Source organism: Dendrobates tinctorius, unplaced genomic scaffold, assembly GCF_039654945.1.
Source record: "Dendrobates tinctorius isolate UK_male_01 unplaced genomic scaffold, ASM3965494v1 ptg000014l, whole genome shotgun sequence".
Lineage (NCBI taxonomy): Eukaryota > Metazoa > Chordata > Amphibia > Anura > Dendrobatidae > Dendrobates > Dendrobates tinctorius.
Window position 1 is genome coordinate 3,423,148 of NW_027361682.1, and position 27,352 is coordinate 3,450,499.

Consider the following 27,352-nt stretch of genomic DNA (forward strand, 5'->3'; position numbering starts at 1 on the left):
CAAAATGATGTAGACTTTGAGAAAGTGGAAAAAGTATGCTATTTGACACAGATTTGCCAATCATATATTGGGGCGAACCAATCACAACAGTTTATAATCTTCTAAATAGACTACCAGGTAAAGCTACTGAGGAAACGCCATTTCAGCAATGGAACAGCAAGAAGCCTGAACTACAACACGTAAGAATATTCAGAAGTAAAGTATGTGTACATATTCTCAAATAAAAGCATGACCCATGGGATTCTCGAGCAAAAGAAGGTACCATGGTGGGCGACAGTGAAATCCAGAAAAAAAAAAATAGAATCCTGCACCCAGAAATGAACAAGGTCAGAATAAGCAGAGATGTAATGATTGATAAGAACTTTCTCTCTCAAGTTTCATGACATCATTCTAGTAGTCCAGCTGAAGCTACAACAATCTCAGTCACAATTTCAAAATAACAAGGAAAAGGATAATAAGTTTGGTTAGGTTCTCTAACCATTGAAGACCACGTATGACTCTGAAGGCAAAGTTTACAGCAAGATTAGTTGCAAAAGTAGATTGTCAGAAATATTGTGAAGATTATGATGCCACATTTTCTCCAGTTGCTAAGCAGACCACAATGAGGATTCTATTGGCTATAACCGCTTTACAAAACATGTTTGTCAAACATTTGGACATCAAAGCAGCCTTTTTATATGGTGACATTGAAGAGGACTTGTATATGACTTATCCTGAGTGTTATATCAAAGAAGGTAAAAAGAATCTTGTTTGTCAACTTCAAAATTCTCTTTATGGTCATGGAACACCAAAATGATGAAAGTCTTAATGGAAGAAGGATTTAAAAGCAGTCAAATGCATGTGATTTATGATTCATCAAGAGGAAACATATATTGCAAAGATGACTAAAATTATGAATCTAAAGACCTTGGAAATGTCATTATCTAAGAATCCAGGTCCAAAGAGAAGATGGAAGCTTTCTTCTAAACCAAAGTGCAAAAAATCAACTCAATTCTGCATCCGTTTGGAATGTCAGAAGCCAAAGGTATATTAAAGTTTGAAGAAGATAATTTGTAATCTAAGAATGAGAAATAGACAGGCAGTGGGGGCACTTCTATACATAGCAAGCAACTATGACTATAAAGGTGACATGCCAAGTGCACTTTAATTATCTTTATAACACTTATTATTCCATGTGACAAGTGCTGCTCCTCACTGCTTCCCTCTCTCCTGTGTGGGAAATTATATCACACACACCAGTGTTAAGCTCACCGCTGTGAGTAACAGCCTGAGAAGAGCAGGCATTATCAAGAGACTAGCTACTAATAGCATGGCGCTGCACACTGTTGTAAAGTCCTAAATGGGAGGGGTGAGCAATGAAGAGCAGCTTCTGTCACACCAACCCCCTGATAATGCTGCTCTGTCTCCAGTCTGAAGTGAGGGAGTAACAGCTCCATGCTGTTATCAGCCAGTCTCCTTAAAGGTCCCTCTGCATCTCCTCTTTAAAATTTGAGGGCAGAAACGGTACAAAAATTTTTTTTATATCCCCTGAGTACCCATTTAAACTTGCATGCAGTGAGAAGATCAATGGGAGAACCAAACACATTGGCCTCACTCTGGGATTCTGGGAGGCTTCTTAGAGCCTCATTGTGGGGCCATTCCTTGTCGCTTATACTCTGACCCTTGGCCGAGTGTGTTTGACCTTGTTGTGCTTGTGCCTGTGCTTTGTGCCTGTGCTACTTAGTGCCTGTGCTACTTTGTCTACCTGGTTCTGATTTGGCTTTGTCCCTGTTAAGAGTTTTGCCTGTCCCTTCTGTACTGCGCTTCCCTCTCTGTGTATGACCCCCCGATCTGTCTGACCTGAGTCTGTCCTCCAGGTTCCTTCGCCGCATACCTGAGACAGCCGACTCCCAGCAGTGCTTTGCGGTAGCTCCGCCCACTGTGACGCGCGGTCACATGATCGCATGCCCTGCTACTCCCAGTACCTCACGGCAACCCGGTGTACCCAGGTCCCGTCTGTCTGTACACCTACGTGATGCCAGACCTCGGGCTCCCTCGTAGCTGCTGGTGAGTTACCCTCTTCAGCCGCGATTAGTCGCTGGTGCTGACAGGGTTGTTACAGTAATTTTCCTCTGCTGAAGTCCTACATTCCTTTCATTTCCCCCATAAAGTATGATGCCAACAAAAGTGCCCCCCAAACACAGTATGATACCCTCATGGTGAATTCCTCCACATGCGTAGTATAATGATCCTACTGTACCCCACCCTAACTCCCAAGGCAAAGTATGGTGACCCCCAACACAGTATGATCCCCCAACTGTAACCCCCACACAGCCATCCATGCAGTATAATGGGCCCACATACAGTATATTGACCCCACACCTCTCCACACAGTATAATTGCCCGCACTAGCCGTCCAAACTGTGCAAAAAAGTCCCCGCTTAACCGTCTACATAGTATAATGGGCCCCATATACCCCTCCATATAGTATAATTTGTCCCCATAATCCTTAATATAGTATAATGTATTTCCCATGGTCCTCCATACCATATAATGTGCCCCTCATGGTCCTCCATACAATATAATGCACACCTCATGGTCCTCAATACACTATAATGCACCGCCATCCATATAATGCACTCCCCCATGGTCCTCTATACATTATAAAGCACCCCCCTATGGTGCTTAATACACTATTCTGCACTCTCCCATTGTCCTCCATTCAAAATAATGCACACTCCATACTCTTGCATAGAATATAATACACCCCTATGCTTTACCATACTCTATTATGGCCGCCATCCTTTTAAACAATAAATATATTCATTTTCCCTCTGATCCCTTGCCAAATTAGCTATGAGAGCTTCCTTCCTTGAGAGATTCTTGAGAGGACAGAGCCAGCACAGGAGGACTATTATCCACTTCTTCCTCTACAACTATGGCCAGGTACCGTGATCCTGTGGGGAATTTAACTTGTGCCGCCTTCAGATGTGACCCTGATCCTTGTTGCCCAAAAGTACCACGAGAAGCATTATGGGCAAACTTTCTCAGCCTTGCCACAATGTCCCCAGATACATACACTCACTGGCCACTTTATTAGGTACACCATGCTAGTAACGGGTTGGACCCCCTTTTGCCTTCAGAACTGCCTCAATTCTTCGTGGCAGAGATTCAACAAGGTGCTGGAAGCATTCCTCAGAGATTTTGGACCATATTGACATGATGGCATCACACAGTTGGCGCAGATTTGTCGGCTGCACATCCCTGATGCGAATCTCCCGTTCCACCACATCCCAAAGATGCTCTATTGGATTGAGATCTGGTGACTGAGGAGGCCATTTGAGTACAGTGAACTCATTGTCATGTTCAAGAAACCAATCTGAGATGAATCGAGCTTTATGACATGGCGCATTATCCTGCTGAAAGTAGCCATCAGATGCCTGTTCTTAGCTGAGAGGAGTGGTACCCAGTGTGGTCTTCTGCTGCTGTAGCCCATCTGCCTCAAAGTTCGACGCACTGTGCGTTCAGAGATGCTCTTCTGCCTACCTTGGTTGTAACGGGTGGCAATTTGAGTCACTGTTGCCTTTCTATCAGCTCGAACCAGTATGCCCATTCTCCTCTGACCTCTGGCATCAACAAGGCATTTCCGGCCACAGAACTGCCGCTCACTGGATTTTTTTTCTTTTTCGGACCATTCTCTGTAAACCCTAGAGATGGTTGTGCGTGAAAATCCCAGTAGATCAGCAGTTTCTGAAATACTCAGACCAGCCCTTCTGGCACCAACAATCATGCCACGTTCAAAGGCACTCAAATCACCTTTCTTCCCCATACTGATGCTCGGTTTGAACTGCAGGAGATTGTCTTGACCATGTCTACATGCCTAAATGCACTGAGTTGCCGCCATGTGATTGGCTGATTAGAAATTAAGTCTTAACACACAGTTGGACAGGTGTACCTAATAAAGTGGCCAGTGAGTGTATATTTGCCTCTTCAAACTAGGTGTTCTGGCGCCATCTTGATATCCAACATATAGTCCACCCTCCTCCTGACCCATTCTTTTCCTGCTGGACATGACCACTTGACCACTTCAGACATATACACACCTTCTCTTGTGCAGGAGAGTATGTCAGGAACACACATCAGCAGTAGTACCTGAGAGTCGGGGGTTTTAAGACCCATGGGTGTGTTCAGCACATCACTGCTGTGAGACTCCTGTGTTACCAGAAGTATGTCTTACGGCAATTTTTTCCCCCGCTGTCCGCCTCGCTTCTCTTCAGCGTGCCAGGACCAGGCACCTAAAATGGCTGTCCTCTCAGCGTGGCAGCACTCCAAGATTCTCCTGCAGCAGCACAGCGTGTCTGGACCCCACAGCTTATTACAGACCACACCATAGTCACCTCTGTCCCTCCACCACTGTCAGGCACCCATTTGGGCCAATAAACTGGGGTTTAGAACAGGATGACAGAAGCTCTATTTGCTTCTGCGCAGTGCAAGAGCATGGCCCCTGAGTCCTTTTGTATGATCACTGAATTCGTACACCAGGGACACTACTGATCAGCTGAGAAAGATTGAGGGTATTACATTGGAATCTGAGATGCTGTTTGCCAGTATAGACTTGGAAACCTTGTATTTGTCAATCCCGCATAACAGGGACCTAGAAGCAGTGTAATTTTTTTTCTAAGACCTGTGGTTGTCATATGGAAAAACCATAATTATTACATCTTGAAGGTTTTACGGTTTTGCCTTACCAAGAGCTAAACGGTTTAGCCTTACCAAGAGCTTTTTTCTATTTGACAGAAAGTTCTTCCATCAGCTCGGGCACATCACCAGGGTGCCCCTGTATCCCTTCTTATGCTAACTTGATCTTGGGCTGGTGGGAGGAAATTTTTTGTTTTTGGTGATGATGCTCACCATGGTGTTGAGAACATTGTTTTTTGATCAAGTTGCATTGATTACATGTTCGGCATATGAAAAAGGTGGTACCTCTGAGTTTGCATGTTTTTTAAATTGTCTTAAGTAAACAACTTAGATCTGCATAATCTCACAGCCTATGCGGATAATGTAAGAAATGCCAAAAATTAGGACTCTGATACACCCTGTATTAGGCATAATGGAGGGCCCTCTTCCAAATTCTGTTAAAATTGCTAGGTAGTGGGACTCCTAGACTTAAGGCCTATGCACTAAGTGCAAGGGCTGCTACAAATTAGGAGGGCCTGCAATACACCCTGGAAGACACATAGAGAAGGGCCTCAGAAAACCTTTTTGCACATTTTTAAGGAATGAAACTTCTAAACTGGTAAAGGCAATGCACTAATTGCAATGCATGCCAAAAATTAGAAAGATGGACTGGGTGAGGGCCACCTGTTAATGCTTTGGAGAGAGGACCACATGATGACCCTGTTGATATGGTGGTGGAGAATTAAAAGAAAAAGAAACAATGAACCATATACCCTTTTTTGGGTGGGAAGGGATGCAAGGGAATACACCAGAAAAAAATAACATTTGAATTGTCTTTATGTTCTGTTTCTGTCATCTAGTGAGGTTGAGAAGTCTGAGCAAATCCAGGTCTTGTTCATTTTAATAAGTCAGCCTGTCAGCAAATTCAGTTGACATACAGATGCGCCTATCCGTTATTATGCCCCCGGCAGTCACTAAAAACCCGACAATACGCTCATGGCAGGGCAAGCCAGCACCTCCAAGGCATAGAGGATCAGTTTATGCTACCTGTCCAGCTTGGATATCCAATAGTTGTACAGAGGATTGATGGGGGACGCTGGTGTGGTCGGCTAGGTACTCCTTCACAATCTTCCAAAACTTTTCCCTCCTTGTCAAACTACATCGCGCATCAGTGTCTGGGCGCTGGGAGAGACCAATTAAACTGTCTCATAGTGCTCCCCTGCCACTGTTGGTCCTGGTGTGTGTCTTCCTCACCTCTCCTCTTTGGTTGCCTGACGAACTATGGCCTCTGCCGCTACCGTTATCAGATGGGAATTTTTGTACTAGTTGTTCAACTAGGGCATACTGGTATTGCACCATTTTACTAGCCCTATCTGCCGCAGGTAGGAGATATGGAAAGTTCTCTTTGTAGCGTGGGTCAAGAAGGGTGAACTACCAGTAATCAGTGTTGGCCAAATTGCGTATATCGCTAGGATCACGGGAAAGGCAGCGGGACATAATCAGCCATGTGTGCCAGATTCCCAACAGGCAAGACTTCCCTGTCCCCACCAGGAGGATGACTTTCCATCTCCTTCTCCTCCTCTCTCTCCTCTTCCACCTCCTCTTCAACCCATCCACACTGCACAGATGGGATGATGTTGGTGTCAGTAGTACCCGCTGTAGCTCAGGCAGCCAGATCCTGTTTTTTCTCCTCCGCATCCTCAAAATCACCCAATCTGCGCAGAGAATATGAGATAGAGGTGAGGTGGCCAGGTTTGTGGAGTTGGAGTCTGTGTTCATTTTGGTGGAGTCTATATAAAACTGACCGGCTCAGACTCCTAAAATATATAATATATTGGTACATTGGGTTCTGTAGTTCAGTGCAGGATGTTGTTGTTGCTGTAAATGTTTTCATAATCATTTGAGAAAGTTATAAAATGTCATAGAAATGTCTGCTCTATTCCTGATCTAAATATCAAGGCTTTTAGTTGAGATGAATCTATTCTGCACTTTATGTACATGCTCAGTAGTGAGGCAGTGCAGTGGAATTTGAGTCGGAGTCAGAGTCTGAGTCGGTTGTTTGGCTTATCGACTCCACAGCCCTGTAGGTGGCACTTGCAAGCACTGCTGCAGCACTGCCAGTCCGTCGGCAGTTGTAGCTGACTTACAGAAATGGGCACACATGTCGTATACCTTCACAAGTAGCTCACGTGAATCTGGGTAGGTTATCAGAAACCACTGAATCACTAAGTTGAGCACATGGGCCAGGCATAGTATGTGTACGAGCTTGCGAAGCTTCAGCGCTGCCACCAGGTTACTGCTCCTATCATATACGACCATGCCTTGTAGGTTCAGTGGCAAAAGCTTCAGATCTGTCCGGTCTGTTGTACCTTTCCACAACTGCAACGGTGTTCTGTTTGTCACCTAAACAAATTAGTTTTAGCAGAGCCTGTCGCCGCTTCTCCGAGGCACTGCTGCATTGCGTCCAGCTTGCGACTGATATGAACGACCTGCTCACAGATGACAACTTGGAGATAGAGGATTAGGAAATGGTGCAGGAACTGGTGTAGGAAACACTGATGGAAGTAGGGCCAGCAATCCTTTGCCTCGTTAGCACATGTGCCATACAAGGGTCTGACTCTGTACCGGTCTCCAAAAGATTCACCCAGTTTGCTGTCATGTTAATGTAGCGTCCCTGGCCACTTTCACTTGTCCACATGTCAATCATTAAGAGGATCTTCTCAGTAACTGTGTTGGTCAGGGCATGGGGAATGTTGTGGGACACATGCTGGTGTAAAGCTGGAACGGCACAACAGGAAAAAAAAGTGGCAACTGGGGACTGAGTACCGAGGGATAGCCGCTGCCATGAAAGTGCAGAAAGCCTCGGTGTTCACAAGCCTAAATGGCAACATTTCCAGAGCAAGCAGTCTGGCAATGTGACCGTTTAGTGTTTGGGCAGCTGGGCATTTTCTTTTCCGTTCAAAGGCCTGGGGTAGGGACAGCTGAACTCTTCACTGGGACAAGGAATTGGACGTGGTTGCTGAAGGTGCTTGCGAATGTGCAGCGACAAGTGAAGAGCGTGAGGCATCCACACCAGTGTCTTGATAAGGGGATTGGAAAGCACAGGGGAAGAAGCAGTGGTGTCATCCACAGAAATTGATTGTGGACCCGAGTGTTCAGCCCATCTAGTTGGGTGCTATGATGACATGTGCCTAAGCATGCTGATGGTTGTCAGGCTGGTAGTGATCAGGCTCTTACTGATCTTGGCATGGCACAGATTGCAAATGACCATTCTTTTTTGTCATCCTCACTTTTTTTAGACTGAGGGAAACCTAACCCTTGGCTTGGGAATTTGCCGTGTGTGTGTACTCTGGGGAACAGGTGCCCTCCTTCTCCCTCTAGCCACCCGACTGCCTCTTCCTGCCTGTTGCGGTGCTGCAGATCCTCCCCCTTCCTCTGCGCTACTGTTCTTGCTATGCATGGCACCTTAACAGGTTGAGTCATTGACTTCACCGTCCATCACCTCCTCTTCCACTTTCGCACTCTGGTCCTTTTGACTTGTTGACTTAACAACATCACTCGTTGGCAATTGTGTCTCATCATCTACTTCTTGAGACACTAATTGCTGTTTTTCACCATAATCTCCTACTGACCATGGCTGCTCAAAAGGTTGGGCATCACCATACACGATCGCCTCATGTCCTTCTTGAAACGTGCAGGGTGAGAAGCCAGAATCAATCAATTGAACTATAAAGAGCGCCTCAAAGTGTCTCTTGGGCCTCGCCATGGTGGGAGGAAGAAGGATCAGGGTGAGGATTATGTGGTTTAGACTCTTGGCTAGTGAGACTGGACCATGTGGAAGACAGGATAGTGCTGGGAAACCTACTGGAAGCACTATTGGCCATCCAACTGACCACCTGTTCGCACTGTTCTGGATTCAAGCGTGGTTTCCTCTGCCCCCATGCAAAGTGAGACAGGGTTAAAGGTCTTAAGGATGAACGTTTTTATTGTTCTCCCGCAGCAGGCACAGTTTCATGTGGCCCTTGGCCTCTCCGTGCGCCATCAGCAGCACGTCCACTTCCCCATCCCTTACCTTGCCTATTTTAAATTGGGTATAAAATATTTGCAGCTGTGGTATACAAGTTCTGCAATAGCAAAATTAAGCCCTGCCCATAATCCAAAACTATCCCTCCACTGAATGCAGGCATCAGTGGTTTTACTAGCGAAAGGAAAATATGTTGACGTGAAAAAGACTGTTCTTTTAATGGTGATGCAATTGTCTACAAGTACTGAAAAGGAAATATTAAACCCTGCCTAGATGCCTGCTCTAACATTCGCTCTCCCTCATATAACAACTATCCCTCAACTGCTTCCTGAGGACAGTATGCCAAGCATCGTGTCACCAGGTCTTTCCAATGTGACGTAGCGATCACTAAGCAGGTTGGGGTACACCCACTTGGCAGCAATATTTAAACAAACAGCAACTGTTTCTTCATTTGCATAAGTTCCTGGTTTATTACACCACCAAAAACCACGGTAGGCCATGTGAACATCACAGAACTGACATACAGTCCATTTCATTAGCGGATACATCTGAACACTTTATTGACATGTGTCTGACATATTATAATGTCCATATCATTTTCAGTTAAGTCCGCACAGTTCAATACCTGACACATCACTTCAAAATTCCCCAGGCTCTAGGTTACCTGCTTAACAGATTCTCAGGTTTCCCAGATTGACTTCATATTGGTCCTGTCAGTAGTCCAGACCCTCAGTGGCTTCCTGGACTTTCAGGAGGTCCAGCCAGCTCCAGTCTCACATATTGCCATCTTCCCCCATGTGGCGCAACCAGAAAGCATATAAGACTTTTCTTACATCACAAAAACACACCCCATGGGAGGTATGTGGTTAACCAGACCCACCCATCACTTTCTGGTTAACCCTTAAATCCAGCCCTTTACTAATATACAGGTTTGTGGGACAATAAGACCCAGCAACCTATCATGGATTCAGATCGCAGCAGAACTGTCTGTGCAATACATGCCTATCTCTCAGTATACCACTAGTTGGTTCATCACATACCCTCCCCCTCTACTATTCAAACCAGTGGGGATGAACACATGACTACAGTCCAGGGCCCCGAGTAAAGACATCCCTGTCGTCTTGAGCTACCAGTCGAGGGGACCCTCTCCATCTTCTGTGAGCTTTGGCTCCTGGAACCTGATCCCTCATCGTCACCTGATTCCTTAGAGAGCTACAGTCGCAACTTGGTTAGACCTCCTCCGGTGGTCAATACAGCAGTGTGATTCACTTCCCTCTGTATCTACGGTCAGGACCGACTCGGTATTGCAACATACACTATTAGGTCTCTTGCCTAGGACCCTCAGCATTGGATTAACAGGGGATTCACTACCCCTCAACCTAGTATGTCCTCTATCCTCAAGACATCTCCGGAAAGCTCTCCATCACCTAAAGACCCATTGCACCACTTGTCTCTAGCTTCTGCTGTGGTCCATCTGTTACTGGGAGGACCCACGCTTCATTGGGTAACATGCTTTAAAGATGGCTTCCATCTTTCGAAGCGACGTTGTCTCTTGATTCTCGCTGTTTCCAGCCTTAACTGCCGTACTTCTTTGAGGTGAGCCACCCTATATGTGAGAAGAATCCGCATATTGCCAAGACTCTCCCCTGTCCCCACCATGAGGAACGGAACCATACCCATTTCCCTGGGTATTTTGTCTTCATTATTATTGGGAATTCTTACTCTTGTCACTCCAGACTTTTCCACCATTTCCTGCATGAGTCATCCATTTGTCCGGATGACTTCTCTCAGCAGAGCACTAGGCACCTGGACAACATCTTCCAGTAAACTTCGAGCTTTCCTCATAAGCCCCAGCTGCCTAGTTGCTTCTTCATTCCTCAACTGGATCAACCGCTTCATGAGAATACACCTCAATTGCATCACCTGATCCACAGTGACTTCGGAGGTGGACAGAACCACCAGCTGTTTAGCTTCTGGGGACAGTAGACTTTACAGGCTTCCACAGCCTTCTTAAAGTCGTCGTGCACAGACTGTCTGGCACACTCTTCTCTCAAGTCTTCAGGAACCTCTACAAGGCACTTGAACAAGGGAGTCTCACCCTTCTCTACTGTACAGAGATGATCGCCTTGCTCAGTTTCCAGCATTGGCTCTTCGAGACGTTTTATCAGAAAGGATACCTGCCGCTCTATCTTCTTCAAGGTGAAAATGTAACCAGTGTACAGCTAGGACGTACGATAAGTCCATCACTCTTTATGAAATTACAGCTCACGTCTAGCTGGGGGAATTATTTAATCAGTTAATAAGCTTTACTCTGTCAATAGGGATCCATCCTGCCAAGAATAACTATCCCAGCTATTTGCTGGAGGCATGAATTTATCTTGGTTACGTACTGAGAATGGTTTCCCGTCTCAGCTTCTCATATTGTAAGAGAACTATAATCTTGAACCAATATGATAGTTGTTAGGTAAGAAATTATAGTTCTCATATTCTTCACAACCAGTACTTTATCGGAAGAGACAAAGGTTACCTGGAAGACTGGGTGACACCCTCAACAATCACCCAGACTTAAGGCCCTTTTACATTTAGCGATGCACCAGCGCTCCCGACCACGATACGACCCGGTCAGGATCGCTGGTGCATCGCTAAATGGTCGCTAGTGAGCTGCCACACAGGCAGATCTCACAGCGATGCAGCAGTGATACAGCGGACGATACTTACCTTTCAGATGCGGCGATCCTGACGTCCTCCCGCCCGCCTCCACACGTCGCTCGTCGGCGCCACAGGAAGCCCAGCAGGAAGCGCCCAACGAGAAATGGAGCCGGCCGATCTCGCGCGATCAGCGACAGACAGCGGAGGAGCCGGTCGGAGGTAAGTATCACACACAGCGATATCGCTATCAATATCGCTATAACGTCACAAAATCGGTGACGTTATAGCAATATCGCTATGTGTAAAACCCCCTTTAGGGTTTCCCACAGGCTTGCTTGCTTGAAGGCGAGTTCAGCAGTCTTTTGAAAAATGCGTGATTAAAAGGTGTGATTTTAATCCTTTTTCAGTGACAGATTTGGCGCATGGTCTGTCTTTGATCCCAGCTGCTGAAGGTTGTTTGTCTGGTGATGAACGCCAGTGTGATTTGTTATTATTACAGAGTATGTGTTGTAGAACTGCAGCAGTGAAAGAAAGTGAATATACTATTCTGTGAATAATAGAGATTCAGTTGACTGGTAGAGAAAGACATGAGAGGTGCCAGCGGTAAAGCTGAAGCCAGTGAGATTTGTTTGGGATATAACAGGGCTAGCATCTTTTCTTGCTTCATTTGATATTACCCCTTTTTTCTCTAAATTCTTAATGCACTAGAAATCAGCAAGCCAACCCAATATTTGTAAAAGAAAATGAAATCTGAATTTGGTGTCAGTCAAAGAAAAAGTGCTTGTCACAATCAAATTTTTCAATTTATTGTGTATTCATTTTGGGGGGGATAATTGTATTTTAAACAATACTCACTAAAAATAACCAAAATCCAGACATTTAACTGTGACTATCTATCTCACTAAGTGATGTGTGTGACACAATTTTTATTTTAATTGACATTTGTGTTACTAGTCAAATTTCATATACATAGATGCCACACAAGTAGTTGCTGACTTTCAAACATGTATCTACCTAGCATTTCTTATTTTATCTTTTAAAAAAAATCCAGACATTTAACTGTACATACCTATTTTTGTAAACCTGTATATTAGTTTAGTTTGATACGCCTACATGCAACACCCATAAAGCAGCAGTTTACAGTTTCTGCCTTTTTGGACGTGTTCCTGCCTACCCAGCATGTCTTCTTATGTTATTTTTGAGAAAAGGGAATAGTTTAGATTGAAAAGATGAACTTTTGTCAAGCAGAGTGTTGTAAAAATGTTTAGTAAAACAAATAATGGCAATGAACAGGGTAGTGTAAAATAATAAAATACATATCATGGCTAAGAATGTGAGGACTGCAGAAGCACCACAGTCACTGGTACCAGTCGTCTGTGCAGTAGTAGTTCCAAAAAAAAGCCAGTTACAATTGTCCTCCTTTGCCTCCAGAAAGCATGTAAGTGGGGCAAAAGCAGAGGGCATTATTGAATTTTATGGCACCTTACTTGTCTCAGTCACAGGAAAATGATACTAGCTTTGACACTGACACCGTCAGATCCAGTCAGTGTTCTGTACAGTCCTCGGCCATCATAACAGTTAATCTTTTACATTGCGAAGATTTATTCATCAATGGCATTTCAATTTGTTGTGATCCCTAAACCCTAACCCAGTTGATCTATTGGATGAGATAAGCAGTCAGCAATTGTACTTCGGATAAGATGAGCCCAAAAGAAATGTACGGCACAATTCAAGCGCATAGCTGTGTTGGTGGCTCCATCAGCTAGGTTTATATGAGCACTGGTAGTATCAACTGAGTGCTCAGACACAGAGTGCCCCACAACACAAGTTAGAGTAGTAATTTGGCGGAACTGCAAAGAGCACAGAATTTTTTTTTCCATTGATGCAACTGTCAACCGAGTCAGAGATGATGATGTAATGGACAATACCAGATCGGGTGATGAGGAGGTGATGTCATCGTGGAGGTGGCTTGTGGCATGGGCAAGAAAGAGAGTATCCGAGATTTGACCAAAAGATCTTTTTAGGGAAGATTTGCTTCTTCTTCAGTCACCTTTATAACAGATGATGCCACAACTGATTTTGCTAGTGGAGGCTCAGTAGCACTAGAAAGGTTTGGTCCTGGCTGTACTGGTGGTAAATCATTTTGCAATATGAAATCTTTTGCATGGGGAAAAAAACAATGGATATACAGGCGAAAAAATGCTAGGAACCAAAGAACAATCTTGCCACCTAGTTTCAGTCTTGGTCATATGTCATCCTACATGTTCTATTCACACTTGTGTATTTTTTGGTAGCCAGGCTGTATCCACAAGTTGTAATTGGTCAGCATCATCATTTGAATAATCCACAACTTCTTCTGTTTTTCATACTCCTACTCTATTTCTATCCCATTGTGTGACAATGAAACAGGTGTACACTACCAGACATCCACTTGTGTGCCAAATTCAACTCCAACGTGGTCAAGTTGCTGTTGGTGCCATCACTAATGTACTTCTTGGTGAACTCCACATAATTTCAAGAAATGATCGTGTGTTCTTGGCTGGCATGACATATATAAGAATATGTAAGACTTGTTCTCCTTCTCATTGTAACTAATAAGTCATGTCAGACTAACTTAATTTCCTTCTATGACGGAATCACTGATTGGGTGGATCAAGGAAATGCTGTAGATATAGTATATCTTGACTTCAGCAAAGCATTTGACAAAGTATCTCATACAATCATTATTGAAAAAATGACTAAGTATGGAATGTACAAGGCAACTGTTAGGTGGATTCATAACTGGCTTAGTGATCGGACCCAAAGAGTGGTCGTAAATGGCTGCACATCCAGTTGGAAGAATGTCTCAAGTGGGGTACCACAGAGCTCTGTTCTGGGCCCTGTATTGTTCAACATCTTTATCAACGATTTAGATGAAGGAATTGAGGGTAAACTGATTAAATTTGCTGATGACACAAAGCTAGGAAGGATAGCTAATACTAGAGAAGAGAGAGAGAGGATTCAAAAAGATATAAATAAACTGGAGCAGTCGGCAGCAACTAACAGAATGGTTTTTAACAGGGAAAAATGCAAAGTACTACATCTGGGCAATAAAAATGAAAAAAAGCATATACAGAATGGGAGGAATAGGGCTAAGCAACAGCACATGTGAAAAAGACTTGGGTATACTAATAGATCACAAACTGAATTTGAATCAACAGTGTTATGCAGCAGCAAAAAAGGCAAATGCAATTCTAGGATGTATTAACAGAAGCATACAGTCTAGATCACGAGAAGTCATTATTTCCCTCTACTCCTCTTTGGTCAGACCTCATCTGGAATATTGTGTCCAGTTTCGGGCGCCACATTTTAAAAAAGACATCAACAAACTGGAGCAAGTTCAGAAAAGAGCGACCAGAATGGTGACCGGTCTGCAAACCCTGTCTTATGAGGAAAGGTTGCAGGATTTGGGAATGTTTAGTTTGCAAAAGAGAAGACTGAGAGGAGACTTAATAGCTGTCTACAAATATCTAAAGGGCTGTCACATTGTAGGAGGATCAACTTTGTTCTCATTTGCACAAGGAAAGACTAGAAGCAATGGGATGAAACTGAATGGGAGGATACAGATTAGATATTAGAAAAAACTTTTTGACAGAGTGATCAATGAGTGGAACAAGCTGCCACGAGAAGTGGTGAGTTCTCCTTCAATGGAAGTCTTCAAACAGAGGCTGGACAGACATCTGACTGGGATGATTTAGCGAATCCTGCTTTGAGCAGGGGGTTGGACCAGATGGCCCAGGAGGTCCCTTCCAACTCTACGATTCTATGATTCTTTGTATCTACTGCTTAGTTACATTAAAAAAATATATACAAAAGCTTACTTTTCTTCCAAAGACATGGCTTATGTATACAAGACCAATCTGCTTCAATGTGCTTTGCTCTGTTCTATAGTGCGTCTATGAGAAACTGGGTCTGAGCTGAAAAAGTAAATTAATGTGTATGCAACCCTTCACGGCAACCCTTGTGGGACAGTCCTAACTCTTGTATTTAAAACCTTTCCACTTGTCAAGTGACGTAAATGTGAACAAGGACCGAGGGAGTGAACCACTAGTAAAAGCATAGGCCAGACAGGATGGATTTCTCAACTCAGAAACGGGGCGGTCAATTGGAAAGGTTTTAAATACAAGAGTTAGGACTGTCCCACAAGGGTTGCCGTGACGTGGCAGGATGACTTGTACATTATTTTGATCAAAATTATGTTTACTAAATACCCTTATTATTACTATCTTCATGCAATTTTTTGCAAATTATTTTTAACTTTTTCATTTCAAGATATTTGTGTTTTGCTTTTGGTTTTCTCTGTGTAAAGGTCATGTGTTTATATGCATTTAGATTTTGTATACACATTCATTTACTTTTTCATCTCAGACCCAGTCTCTCATTTAGTTCAATGTGCATTCTGTGTATATAAGGGTGTGACCGCCCTGTTTCCTTATTATTATTACTATCTTCATGCAACTTTTTGCAATTTATTTTTAACTTTTTTTATTTCAGGAAATTTGTTTTTTGCTTTTGGTTTTCTATAGTGCGTCTAAGGCAAGAGAATGTATGAGAAGGAATCGCCTAATAAAATTGATTGCACGTCCCTTTTATGAGTCTCCTCTGAACATGTAACTGGAAATGATTCAGCACAGACACAGTGAAACATGAACCAAGAAGATGGCTATTATACTGTAGAGTAGTGAAAATTTGTAAAGATAACCTAGTGACCTAACACTATAATGTTAGTTCCTCTTTTGCGATCTATTGCCTTAGTCTATCAATAATTGATTTGTATTACAGTTTGCATGGAATAAAGTATATGCAATGGTATAAAGTATATATTAAAATAAATAGTAATATAATTCCAATGCAATGTTACTGAAAAATATTAAAATCATTTTTATTCATTGCAGATGACTGTATCGGGAGCTCACAGGGATTTCTGATATTCTCAGATTTTGTAGCTGAAACATCTCAAGACCTTAACAGAAAAAAGCTGTCATCTGAACATTATGAACAGGTTCTTTTTTCAGCTTCACCAAAGACAAATATGCAAACCAAAAGTCACAGTGCTGTGGAATATGAAATTGCTTACATAGGGAAGAAGCCATTTCCATGTTTAGAATGTGGGAAATGTTTTAATCGAAAAACAAATCTTGTTACACATCTGAGAATTCACACAGGGGAGAAGCCATATTCATGTTCAGAATGTGGGAAAGGTTATAGGGAGAAATCCAAACTTGTAACTCATCAGAGAATTCACACAGGGGAGAAGCCATTTTTCTGCTCCAAATGTGGGAAATTATTTAAACAACAATCAGTTTTAATTAGACATCAGAAAATTCACACAGGAGAAAAGCCATATTCATGTTCAGAATGTGGGAAATGTTTTACAGAGAAATCATATCTTGTTATTCATCAGAGAACTCACACAGGAGAGAAGCCATTTTCTTGTTCAGAATGTGAGAAATGTTTTCCAGAGAAATCAAAACTTCTTAAGCATCAGAAAATACATACAGGAGAGAAGCCTTTTTCATGTTCAGAGTGTGGGAAATGCTATTGTACAAAACCTGATCTTGCTACACATCAGAGAATTCACACAGGTGATCAGCCATTTTCTTGCTCAGAATGTGGGAAATGTTTTAAACAAAAAGCACCTCTTGTTAGACATCAGAGAATTCATACAGGGGAGAAGCCATTTTCTTGTTCAGAATGTGGGAAATGTTTTACAGTAAAACATCACCTTGTTAAACATCAAAGAACGCACACAGGGCAGAAACCGTTTTCATGTATCAAATGTGGAAAATGTTTTTCAGAAAAATATAGTCTTATTAGACATCAGATAACTCACACAAGTAAGAAACCATGTTCATGTTTAGAATGTGGAAAATATTGCAGTATGAAATCAAGACTTGTTGCACATCAGAGAAGTCACACAGGGGAGAAGCCATATTCATGTTCAAATTGTGGGAAATGTTTTTCTGATAATTCAGCTCTTATTAGACATAGAAAAATTCACACGGGGGAGAAGCCATTTTCGTGTTCAGAATGTGGGAATTACTTTGCAGAGAAATCAAAACTTGTTCTACATCTGAGAACTCACACAGGGGAGAAGCCGTTTTCATGTGGGAAATGTTTTTCTGATAATTCAGCTCTTAGTAGGCATCGGATAACTCACACGGAGGAGAAGCCATTTTCATGTTCAAGTTGTGGGAAATGTTTTTCCCGTAAATCAGTTCTTATTAGACATCAGATAACTCACTCAGGGGAGAAACCATTTTTGTGTTCAGATTGTGGGAAATCCTTTAATCGGAAAACAAATCTTCTTACACATCTGAAAACTCATGCAAGAAAGTAGCAATTTTATTTCTTTAATTGTGTTATTGACATCGACAATGGAGAGATGCTATACATGATCAGGACAGTTGCTAGTTTTATTTAATTAATAGGGTGACCTTATAATTTGATGTGACCAGAAATTATGGGGTCAAAATGAAGTCTGAATTTGAAACTTCTTGAAACTACTCACCGCCAAACAAAACAATTATTTAGCATGATCATGAAGAGTATAATTCACAACTTTTAAAGACAGAGGAGAGAGAAATGTATTTTACATACAATATGCTTATCAATGTCCAACCAACTACTATATACCTTCCACAGCTTACACACAATATAAAACCTCCATGATAGTTCTCCACATGGCATGATGCCCCCAAATCAATTCCCAGTCAACCTTTTACCCATGCTGTAACTTCAAGCATGCACAGTTTGATGCCCCCACCACGTATTTCCCTAGATAATATTAAGCCTACTGAGTCCCCCAGCATCCATCACACACATGATGCTCTCACGGTGCTCCCAATGCAATATGAGGCTATTATATCTACCTTATAATGCTCCAATGTGTTCCCCAATTTAGTATGAGTCCACCACTTGACTCCTCAAAGCAGTATAATGGGCCCCCTGTGCCTCCCAATATGAGGCCACCACAGGGCTCCCCAATACAATTTGATGTTACTCGTCCCTTTGCAGAAAATGCACAGAACAAATAAGATATAAGAAAATCACCTAGCCTTGTTTTTATGATGTGCTGTTCGTTTGTCCTGTGTAAGGACTTGACCTCCACATAGAAGGCATGATGATTGTGCCTTCCCCGGCAGAACCAAGACGCACTTGATAGACGGTGGCACAACAAGGTGACCACTTCCTGTTCTTCCATTCTATGCAACTTTATCTATTGGAATCAACATGCCGGGCAGGACCCTTCAGCACTGGGCTTTTAAAACTGATACCCTTGTGTTTTGAATTATATTTTTTATTCTTTACAAGTTAAAATTTGGCCTTTTAATCTATGGAATTGAGGGGAGCTGTTATTTGTATATAAATATTGAATGAAAAATTACATAGTCCAGTATGGTTGGAAGGTGGTGATTCAGAATGGAAATTTGATTTGTCTTAGTCCTGCTAGCGGCATGAAAAAAGGGAAAATCCTTCACATAGAAGAACTCCACTGAAAATTTAACTTTTTAAAAGTCTGGAGAACAATTGGAACCATAACTTTTGATAGAGAACGAGTTGGAAATGGGCCCCCTTATCTCTTTGGCCCTTGTATGGCTGCACAGGTTGCACCAATGATATGTCTGCGCCTGATAATATAATATACTTCTTGATAAGATTTCTCTTATGTTATCAGATATATTGTTTTATGTTCAGATATTGACCATATTATGTTGCATCTATTTACTATGTATTTCTTGCTATTACATTTTTGTACATTCATGTATTGGTAATGAGGATGGAAGAATCAATTTGCAGAACTCTGGTCTCTGGTCCATCTGCCGGATTAGTAATCGGTGACCCCTGGACGACATCTCTGTGAATTCCCTTCCCAGCATTCCTGACTCCAGTGTGATATCCACACAATGTTGTGCCAGACTAGCCAATCAAAAGCATCCTGGAATGACCGGAAGTAAGGACATTCACAAGGATCCTGTCTAGATGTCACAGATTACTGACCTGGCAGATGGACTGGAGTCCTGTGAATTGATTCTCCCATCGCTATTTAGTACTTCTTTGCTGTTCCCCTGCTACTTTGCCCTGTTATTCAAAATGTTAATTATGTCCAGTGTATTTATGTATGTGCTTTTAATATCCTGATAGTCAACTCTATCCCACACTGAATAAAGAATTACATTTGTATTTTTCGTGTGTTGATATTTATATTTGTCGGGTTATTTTGTAGGAATTTGTTCTTCCTGATGGTGTCCGGTAGTTAGCTTTTCTTATTCTTCACTCTTGGACACTCTTGGTATCTTCCTTCCTGTTTTCCAGGTAGGTTACAGTGGCATGTAGAAGTGAAAATTACTGTTATTGTGAACAGTTGCGCAATTTGAAGATGAAATAATGCCTAAAAGACCGAAAGTTAAAGATGACACATTTCCTTTTTATTTTAGAATATATATATATATATATATATACACAGTATATATAATGTAAATTGTAATCTTTTGCATGTTAACAATTTCAAAAAGGAAAATGGGCAGATGCAAAAGTTTGCGATATCGATCACAGCATTTAAAAGTCAGAGGAAGGGGGCTCCCTCTTCTCTTCGATTGGTGGCCCCGTGACGTCATCATGGAGGCCCAATCGTTGCCATGGTGACCCAATGCCGTCATGACATCTGGGTCACCTGAGTTAGCATGCTCAGAACATGGTGTAACAAGCTTATATGTCAGTGCAGTACTGACAGTTTATAAAGCATAGCGGTCAGACTGCAAAAGGTGAAAGTCCCATAAAGGGACAAATTCAAAAATTAAAATAAAAAATTGTAAAAATACCAAACTAAAAAAGTAAAAAAAATAGTAAAAATATTTTTTTAAAGAAAATCCATAAACCCATTGTACCCATAAACATATATTTTATATATAAACATGTTTTTTTTAAAAAAAAAATTTGGTATTGCTGCATCTAGTGAACACCACTAAAAAAAAAAGAGGCAAAAAGCAATGCTTTATCATCATACTGCCAAACAAAAAGTGGAATAAAACGCGATCAAAGAGAAGGTGTAAATAAAAATGGTATAGCTGAAAACGTCATCTGAAAACAAGTCACAATTCAGCTCCATTAGCGTAAAAGTAAAAAGAGATATAGCTCCCAAAATAGTCATGCAAAAATAATTTTTCTCTAGAAAAGTTTTTATTGTGTAAAAACGCCCAAAAAATTACAAAATTATATAAATGTGGAGTCACTGCAATCATACTAACCCAAAGAATAAAGCTGTCTTAAGCTAGTTTCATTCTAGCGTATTGCCGAGGTGCGGACGGCTGTGGGCTTCCTCTGTGAAGCTCTGCCCATGACCACACCTCCTCCCATCAGCTCCGCCTACCTCAGCATGCGGACCCTATCTTTTGCATTGGGTACGCAGGTCATGCCGATGTATGCGGATGCACCTCGGCAATACGCTAGTGTGAAATGGCATTAAAAAACAATTTCTGAAGTGCTGGTTCTTGTTCATTCTGATTATCAAACATCGGAATGGAAAGCGATCAAAAACTCATGTGATTGAAAATGGTACCAATAAAAACGTCAACTCGGCCCGCAAAAAAACAAACTGTCACTTGACTGTTGACCAAAAATATGGAAAAATGATAGCTATCAAAATATGATGATACAAAAACTTATTTTTGCAATAAAAAGCGTCTTTTAGTTATACACTATGGGGTTGCAGTGGTCACAGTTAAGAGTCACTATTGAAAGAGATTGACAATATCTCTTACAGCCAGTCAATTTTGCATCACAAAAGCAAAATTTTGACTACCATGATAAGGAGAGCCTCCAACCTGTATTTTGGCTGCAGATTAGGAGATCAGGAAAATGCAACCCTCAATGCTTGCAGATTACTGTTGGACAATTGTAAGAGATGATCTGATGCAGGAGTACAAGAGACAAGGAAAAAAAAGGTGTCCATGAACGAGGACCAAATTTTGTAGTGCGATTTCAGTAACTGTTTATATTTCATAATAGTGTTTAGACAGGTTTTAGTTATTTGAATTGTTGCTAAGTTTCCTCTAAATAAATATCAGAAAATTGGCATAACAAAATGTTCTGCATCTTTATATTTGCAAAAATAATAATGTTTCAAAGTACTGAAACTTTTATGCATTAATTATATGTAAATGTGAAAGGAAAACTCTTTGATAGCATAGAAATAAGAGCCGACTAAAAAATTTAATTGTTGTATGTTAATTCAGGTCATTAAGAAATGGCTCATTTTATAACTGAACCTGACCAGTTTTGAAATATGTAGAACAATGTTCTAGTCACTCACAAAGGTTTTATCACATATGTCCAATTGTCGAATCCACTATGAAAAACAAAGAACAAATCTAAAATATTTAAAAGTTTATTAAACAAAAAAGGCAGAACCAGAAATGTCAGTACTAGATCATGAGGTTAATAACAGCGGGAGTAGTGGAAGAGACTCGGCAGTTGACCCAGGGAGAGTGAGTAAAGTGCAGTTTGTTCAGTGCGTCTGTTTTTCTCATCAGTGACAAATTGCAAAGATTTTCCTATCTATTACAATGTTAATAACAGATGATAATGTGCTGTCTTTGATTTTTACCCGTAACTCGAATTGAAAATGGACTCTGATCTTTTTTACAAAATAAACCCCATGACCATGTGAACAGCTCCACAAGTTATAATAATTACGTGTTTTATCCATGAAAACCAAAACGTCTGAATAATGGCCTACGGCAACCAACTTGGAGTGGGGGACGACCATAATGGGGACTGTACAGTAATACAGCAGCGAGTGACGTCAGAAGGGAAATTATCTAACCCAATAGAGACAAATAGGAGGATATTGTGGCACAGACCGTCACATTCAGTCACCTGGAATGTAACTGCATGTTGCGATACTGGTCAAGTACGGCTGAAGTCCAATGGCTGAAAGAGAATGTATAAGGCTGCCTTCACACGTCGTTGTTTTTTGCGTTTTCACAACGTCTTTTAACGCGCGATTTTGCCGCGAAAACGCAAAAAAACGGCATCCCATGCAATCCTATGGGATTCCACAATGCTGTGCTAATGCTGCGGATTTTCTCGTGGTGGAATCGCATCGCGGAAAAATATGCAGCATGCTCATTATTTTGCGGAATCGCGGCGATCCCGCACCCATAGGATTGCATTGTTCCGCTTACTTCCCGCATGTGGCTGTGCACACCATGCGAAAAGTAAACAGAACATTTGCGGATGGTACCCACGGTCCGGAGGAGTGGAGACTGTCCTCCGGGCTGTGGGTACCATATCCCTGTAAAAAATAGAATAAAAAATGGTGTTATATTCACCTTCCGGCATCCCGCGCAGCCTTCCCAGGCCTCAGCGACGCTTCCGTTCCCAGTAATGCCTTGCGAGACCTTTGATGACGTCGCGGTCTCGCGATAATGTAGCGGTCCCTATTCCTCGCGAGACCGCGACGTCATCAAAGGTCTCGCAAGGCATTACTGGGAACGGAAGCATCGCTGAGGCTCGGGAAGGCTGCGCAGGACGCCGGAAGGTGAATATAACACCATTTATTTTTTTTATTATTTTTTACATCCTATCTTTTACTACTGATGCTGCATAGCCGGCCTCAATAGTAAACAGTTGGTCACACTCGTCAAACACTATGTTTGACGAGTGTGACCAACCTGTCAATCAGTTCTCCAAGCGATGCTACAGATCGCTTGGAAAACGCTAGCATTCTGCAAGCTAATTACGCTTGCAAATCGTTAGTTTTTCCACGGGAATTTAAAATGCGATTTTCCCGTGGAATGGAATTCCGGAATTCTCTCGGTAACTTCCGCGAGAGTTCCGCTACGTGTGCACATAGCCTAAGGAATAGCAAGCAGCAGTAAAAGTATTAGAAAGTAGCAATAGAAGTTGTAGGAAACAATCCAGAGAAAATTAAGAACAGTCTATGTAAGACAGCTACTAGACTAAAGGCCCGTCTCACATAACGAGATCGTTAGCGAGATCGATGTTGCGTCACCGATTTTGTGACGCAACAGCGATCTCGCCTGCGATCTCGCTATGTATGACACATAGCGGCGACCGGGCCCCTGCTGTGATGTCGCTGATCGTGCTCAAATGTCCTGGGCCGTTTTTTGATCGCTGGTGTCCTGCTGGCCAGCATGCATCGCTGTGTTTGACGCCGGATCGTTGCTGCGTCGTTGAAGAGATCTGCCTGTTTGACAACTTACTAGCGACCATTTAGCGACGCACCAGCGATCCTAACCAGGTCGAATCGTTGTCGGGATCGCTGGTGAGTCGCTTAGTGTAACGGTACCCTTAAAGCTAGGCAGAATACTCAAGCAGTGAGTGAGTGTTCAATGTAGTTTAAAAAGGCCCATACATGAAACATACATCTTAGCAAAGGCCGATTGCAGAGGACGACAACAGCCTCCATTGGTAAGGAGTGGAATTGCAGCACATTTATCAAGGTGAATAATAGCAGCCACTAGTGGTCAAGCCAGAGAAGGACAGCAGTATCCTTACATTGGGGTTAATGGTGCCTTCCTCCAGTAATGGGTAATCTCCACATACAGTTCCTCCACCTTCAGAGCTGTACACTAGATATATGGCTGTTCTGGCTTCCAGGCATAGCTCGCAAAAGTCTTGGATCAAGTGGGCTTGTTCTCATTTGAGGGAGGTGTCCTGCTGTCCCGGGAGGTCAGGGCTGTGTCACAACTTCCACTCACTTTGTGCGATGTCTTCTCTTCTGCTGTTTTCACTGCTCCATAGCTCCTCCCCGGGGTCGTGGAAAGCATTTCTCTGCACGGCACATACTTACATTCAATTCCATAAACAATTCTTTTCAGCATAGAGATACATCTGTATATACCTGTTCATACCTGTGTTGTAGAGGGAAAATAATCAAATATCATCTGGTAAAATTACTAAAAAAATAATGGTAAACAATTACATATATATTATTTTTAATGCACTGAAAAAAAACATAAACATCACACAGCAAATACCAGACATTTTTGGTATCCATGGTATTGTAGGAACTCTATATATATATATATATATATATATATATATATATATACACTCACTGGCCACTTTATTAGGTACACCTGTCCAACTGTGTGTTAAGACTTAATTTCTAATCAGCCAATCACATGGCGGCAACTCAGTGCATTTAGGCATGTAGACATGGTCAAGACAATCTCCTGCAGTTCAAACCGAGCATCAGTATGGGGAAGAAAGGTGATTTGAGTGCCTTTGAACGTGGCATGATTGTTGGTGCCAGAAGGGCTGGTCTGAGAATTTCAGAAACTGCTGATCTACTGGGATTTTCACGCACAACCATCTCTAGGGTTTACAGAGAATGGTCCGAAAAAGAAAAAAAATCCAGTGAGCGGCAGTTCTGTGGCCGGAAATGCCATGTTGATGCCAGAGGTCAGAGGAGAATGGGCAGACTGGTTCGAGCTGATAGAAAGGCAACAGTGACTCAAATTGCCACCCGTTACAACCAAGGTAGGCAGAAGAGCATCTCTGAACGCACAGTGCGTCGAACTTTGAGGCAGATGGGCTACAGCAGCAGAAGACCACACTGGGTACCACTCCTCTCAGCTAAGAACAGGAAACTGAGGCTACAATTTGCACAAGCTCATCGAAATTGGACAGTAGAAGATTGGAAAAACGTTGCCTGGTCTGATGAGTCTCGATTTCTGCTGCGACATTCGGATGGTAGGGTCAGAATTTGGCGTAAACAACATGAAAGCATGGATCCATCCTGCCTTGTATCAACGGTTCAGGCTGGTGGTGGTGGTGTCATGGTGTGTGGAATTTTTTCTGGGCACTCTTTGGGCCCCTTGGTACCAATTGAGCATCGTTGCAACGCCACAGCCTACCTGAGTATTGTTGCTGACCATGTCCATCCCTTTATGACCACAATGTACCCAACATCTGATGGCTACTTTCAGCAGGATAATGCGCCATGTCATAAAGCTCGAATCATCTCAGATTGGTTTCTTGAACATGACAATGAGTTTACTGTACTCAAATGGCCTCCTCAGTCACCAGATCTCAATCCAATAGAGCATCTTTGGGATGTGGTGGAACGGGAGATTCGCATCAGGGATGTGCAGCCGACAAATCTGCGCCAACTGTGTGATGCCATCATGTCAATATGGTCCAAAATCTCTGAGGAATGCTTCCAGCACCTTGTTGAATCTCTGCCACGAAGAATTGAGGCAGTTCTGAAGGCAAAAGGGGGTCCAACCCCTTACTAGCATGGTGTACCTAATAAATTGGCCAGTGAGTGTATATATAGATGCTTTGCCATTTAGGCCATGTTCACATGTAGCTTAACTGCTACGTTTTTTTCTGCTGCTTTTTGAGTCTAAAGACGGGGTTGAACTGTGCAGTTTTGGTGCTTTTTTATAGTTACTCCCTCCTTCTATTCTGTAACCCTTTGAAATTCTGCCAGGACCTGTGATAATGTCACAATTGTGATCAGTCACATGGGGGAAGGAGCAGGATGGGCGCTTGTAGGAAGCGAAGGGCTTTCCATGTAGGAAGCGGCGACATGTAGGAGCTTGTAGAAGAGAGGACCGGGCTGCAAAAGCTTTTGAAATGCTGGGTCTGCAACTGCTGGGGCCAAAGCTCCTGTTGCTGGAGTTAATGAAATTGCAGCCGGAGTGAGCCGGTAACCAGGGTGAAGGGGGCGTGGCCAGGGCAAGTAAGTTAAAAGAGGTTGCACAGGAAAGGAAGGGGGCTTCCCACCAGAACAGTGAGCAGGTGCGGATTGCAGGTACAGTGAGGGGTATGTTAGGCTGCAGCGTGCAGAGACATGGCAGCTGCGTGAGAGACTTACTGAAATTGGCAGGCGTGCAAGGTAACGTGCACCAGACAGAGCATAGCAGCACGGACGTTCAAGTCCATGCAGAGCAGCCATTCAGGCGACGGCAGCTGCTCGGAGAGACATGCGCTACGTGGAACCTTGTGGAGAGCGTTTACCCTTCTGCTCTGCAGTTAAATGGACTAGGGGCTCAGCGGGCAGAACGGGAGACCGCCCGCTGCCGCCAGAAGCAGGACCGTGTGTGGGCTGGGACGCCTATAGAAGTTACACCAACCTCCATCTGCACTGTATTATTCACGAGACCTTCAGAGAGTGACAGGCTGCGGAGCCACGATAAGTGAATCTGTTAACAAAAGACTAGTTAAACAACCGTTATACAGTTTATTTTTCATCCCTTTTTCCCTCTTACCTCCCTGCGAGTTCATTATTGTTGAACAATTATAGTTAATTTCTGCTCTGCAGCATTTGTGTTACTGCATCCCAGTACCTGCTTATTACATTTGGCATAGTAGGCAGGATGCAGTCCATGGACACAGACGCTGCAGACCAGCCCACTATGGGTACCCCCAGGTCCAGTTTGTCGGGGGAAATGTTTAGTAACCTCCCAAAGTTCACGGGGGAGATAATATGATGTTGTGGGATTGGACTGAATGGGTCAAGTGCATGCTGCGAATGCACCCCATGGCCCCTGCTCTGCAGGCAGAGATAGCGTTAATGGCACTAGATGGTGAGGCCTGGTGTTCTGTGATGTTCTGCTCTATACATGAGTGTGATACAATGGAGAAGATGGTACAGGTTTTGGAGGAGATGCACGCTGACCCCACGGAGAGTTGCGCATGCGTTTATTTGTTCGCATTCAGTGAGTAGGAAAGTCGGTGACGCAATATATCAATGCGTTGCAGGAGGTGCATGCGCACATTACTAAAAGGGAAGATGTGGGAACCATGGGAGTGGGGTCTTCTGATAGAATTTTGAGGGATCAATTTGTATCAGGTCTTCGGGACAAACTTCTTAAACAGGCATTGCAAGAACGCTTGCGAGCTAGCCTAGGTATGACCTTCTTAGAGGTGGGGACGGAGATGCGCGTAATACCTACCCTGCCTGCAGCAGAGCCGGAGTGGGCCCGAGAGATCAGGAAAGAAATACAA

General features: G+C 42.9%; 1 protein-coding gene across 2 annotated transcripts in view; it reads left to right on the forward strand.

The window, feature by feature from the left end:
- LOC141073676 (uncharacterized) overlaps window positions 1-27,352 on the forward strand; it is a 502,533-nt gene that overhangs the window by 51,732 nt on the left and 423,449 nt on the right. Inside the window, exon 7 of one of the 2 annotated variants that reach the window (XM_073561031.1) lies at window positions 16,264-19,558. The exons of the other annotated variant lie outside the window; for it this stretch is intronic. Within the exon in view, the coding sequence (XP_073417132.1) occupies window positions 16,264-17,708 (1,445 nt within the window). The 3' untranslated portion in view covers window positions 17,709-19,558. Of the gene's footprint in view, window positions 1-16,263; window positions 19,559-27,352 lie in introns of those variants that run through there. 2 annotated transcript variants of the gene reach the window in all.